The following is a 3,405-nucleotide window of genomic DNA, read 5'->3' as shown; positions in this document are numbered from 1 at the left end:
CAGGTGGTTGTGGATACTCGGAACAGAACTTGATTCTCTGTTAGAACAGTGCACACTTTGAACTGCTGAGCCATCCCATCTCTTCAGTCCCATTTTTTAAAATGTATTTAAAAGGATAATTTACTGTTCTGTGAGATTACATCATGTTGTAAATTTAAAACACGTTTATAAGAAAAATTGAAGAATCTGTGTTTATCAAAGAACCATGCACATAATCAAATGAGTATTGAATCAGTTATCTAAGTTGTAATCTGACTTAGACTTTCCTAATTAAAATAACAACAGATTTTGCTGGATGATGAGATAAGTCAATGGGAAAGGGCAAAGACCCTCAGCTGCAGGACACAGGTTGGTCACAGAGGCAGGGGCTAGGTTCTTATATCATCTACTTTGTAGATAACAGCTAAAGCAAGCTTTGTCTCAGACTAATGGAAGTAGGTAAGTATCTATGACGTAATTAGAACCCAGAATTAAACTTTCCAAAGAAAACCTTATTGTTGCTATTGTTCATTACCAATGTGAATTTGATGATTATACAGCAAGTACAGAGCTATCCGTTCCTAATATAATATAAACTCATTGGATGACCGTTTAATATAAATATCTGCAAGTAGTCGGTGTATACTCAGGCTTTGAAGCCGCCAGTGAATTTAGATAGACATGGACCTAGACTTGTAATTACTACATTTTCACTAGTCAAGATTCTATATCCTCCTTGCTTTATTTTATTCTCTGAGAACTTGTCACCATATGTCACATGATGCTTCTTACAGTGTCACCTCCCCTTGTGCTGTGCGGGCCTGGATATCCAGGGCCTTTTCTGATCTTCCCTGCTGTTGGCCCACTGTTATGCACTTAATGCTCAGAAACTGACGAAGATACATGGTCGGTGGATGTTTGCTGAGTAAGTGAGAGAGCTAACTAGTACGAATATTGACAGGAGAATGTCAGTGACTGAGAATTTTAGGAGTCTACTCTACTTGAGATTTTATAATAGTCATAAGAAATGAAAACAGACAGGATGTACAAATGTTGTTTTTAAAGTTGTTTAGTCCCAGAGAGAGGGCTCAGTGGTTAAGGTCACTAACTGCTCCTGCAGAGGACCTGGGCTCGATTCCCAAAACCCGCATGTTATCTCACAACTCTCCATGACTTGGGTTCCAGGAGAGATCTGATAATCTCTTCTGAGTCCTCTGGGAAGTGCAGTCGTACATGCAAGCCAAGTATTCACACACATAAAAAGAAATAAAAACTTCAGAGAGGCTCCTCATTACTGCTGTTTACTAACAGGATTAGTTTAATACACCAAAGGGATATTTAGAAAATTGGGTCTTGAGTTTGGTTAAAGACTTAAGAACAGAGAGAGCGGGACGTCCGTCTTCGGGTCGCAGCAGCGTTGGTGGGGTTGATCACCCGGGAGCGAATTAAAAATGGGTGACGTTGAGAAAGGCAAGAAGATTTTTGTTCAGAAGTGTGCCCAGTGCCACACTGTGGAAAAGGGAGGCAAGCATAAGACTGGACCAAACCTCCACGGTCTGTTTGAGAGGAAGACAGGTCAGGCGGCTGGATTCTCGTACACAGATGCCAACAAGAACAAAGGCATCACCTGGGGAGAGGACACCCTGATGGAGTATTTGGAGAATCCCAAAAAGTACATCCCTGGAACAAAAATGATCTTCGCTGGAATTAAGAAGAAGGGAGAGAGGGCGGACCTAATAGCTTATCTTAAAAAGGCTACTAAGGAGTAATTCCAGTGCCTTATTTATTACAAAACAAATGTCTCATGACTTTTAATGTGTACCGTAATTTAATTCATACCCCAAAATTCAGATCATGAACGGCTAACAATTTTTTGTTGGACAGTCCTGATTTAAGGAAAGCTGACTTGTAGAAAAGTGGATATGATCTTTATTAAAGTATCGATTCCAGTTGCATAAACACTGTCACTGCTCTCCCTTTCTCAAGATAAGATTGGACTTAATTATTAAAGTTCTACTTTCCACAAAGATGGGGGTGTCACCTCAAACCTACTAAATGGTTTTACAATTAAATTTATATAATTGGACATATGAATATGTTTAAACACTGGGGAAATTCTGTCACCATCTCAGAAATGAGAAGACTCATCTGTGGTAAAGTTGGTACTGCTGTTACAGGCAATGGCTAAAGGTCAGGAGGCAACTGTCTATTCTTGACTCAATGGTCTTATTTTATTAGACTTGCCTAGGTCAAAGGATGCTGCCTTTTACCATTGAAAGGCACTTACTGTGGTCTATGTATAATATATCAAATAAAGAGTATTTAGCAATGTTATAGTTGATCGATTATGTTAAAATGCCTTCAGAAACCAGCAACTTAGACCTTTTTAATTCTTATCTAAGACTAAATTGCAATTCAGAATTGTCCTTAAACACCCTTTTGGAAACAAAACAGAACTGGAACTTCTATACCTGTGTGATTGCTGGTGGTATTCTTTGCCAACTTTTTTACGGAAGGATTAAAATAAAGAAGTTTGCAACAGAAAAAAAAAAAGACTTAAGAACATCTTGCCAATATTGTCTATACTAATTATAAAAAAACAGACAAACACTTTCCACCCAGTCAGATTGTGATGATTTAATTGAGAACGTCCTTTCCTCATATATTTATATAGATGGGTTCCAAGTTGGTGGCCTTGTTGGAGGAGGTGTATCAATGCAGCTGGGCTTTGAGGTTTCAAAAGTCCATACTATTCACAGTCAGCTCTCTGTTACATGGTTATGGGTGGCAACTTTTATTTAGGCCTCCAGTGAAAAAGAGCAAGCAGAACAAAAACAAATATAAAATATACAGTTTGAGGACTAAAGAGCACCAGAATATTCAGTGTTGGAGCTAAGGCTTGTGCTGGAAGGGACAAGAGGCCTGATATGGAGCCGATTCTCTCTTTTATTTAGATTTACAACATGCCATTTTAATCATCCGTTTGAAAAATAGTGTATTGTTTCACATGGCTTTCACTCCACAAAACTAGTAATACATAAAGTTTTACTTCTATCTCTTTTGTATGATTATTTTAAAAAGAGAATTTTCTATTTCTGTGTACATATGTAACTGTGTATATGGGGCTTAAATTACTAAATTATGAACAGAATTCTCCACCCAATGGCTTGATAAATCGGAACTTTGGATGGTGCTAGCTCAGTCATCCATAACATTTAGTATGGAAACTAAGAGCAGAATTAGGTCTCAATAAATATTTAAGGAACGATCATTACATAACTGACTTTAAAGCTATTTCCCTGCAACTAGGCCTATAGCGTACCTGAAAGCTGGCACTCACAGCTGTTTCTCCAAAGTCACATTTTTAGTAGTAGGTGATTTGATGCCTAGTGAAACCCATTAAAGTATTACTAACAGTGAAGACAA

At 38.0% G+C, this 3,405-nt stretch overlaps 1 protein-coding gene across 1 annotated transcript; it reads left to right on the top strand.

Moving 5' to 3' along the window:
* The first annotated feature begins 1,365 nt into the window (after positions 1–1,365).
* Positions 1,366–2,520, top strand: LOC121455788 (cytochrome c, somatic-like). Its single transcript, XM_041663473.1, has one exon. The coding sequence runs from the start codon at positions 1,431–1,433 to the stop codon at positions 1,746–1,748; it is 318 nt and encodes a 105-aa protein (XP_041519407.1). The 5' UTR covers positions 1,366–1,430; the 3' UTR covers positions 1,749–2,520.
* The last annotated feature ends 885 nt before the right edge of the window (positions 2,521–3,405 follow it).

The sequence above is a fragment of the Microtus oregoni genome, unplaced genomic scaffold (genome assembly GCF_018167655.1).
Source record: "Microtus oregoni isolate MIOR12 unplaced genomic scaffold, Mior012 000014F_ref0000157, whole genome shotgun sequence".
NCBI classification, from domain to species: domain Eukaryota; kingdom Metazoa; phylum Chordata; class Mammalia; order Rodentia; family Cricetidae; genus Microtus; species Microtus oregoni.
Note: the sequence above shows the minus strand (reverse complement) of the source record. Positions and strands in the feature narration are given on the sequence as shown.

Bases quoted from the DNA above. Each gene is read 5' to 3' on its own strand.
- LOC121455788 (XM_041663473.1), top strand. From the start codon at position 1,431: ATGGGTGACGTTGAGAAAGGCAAGAAGATTTTTGTTCAGAAGTGTGCC.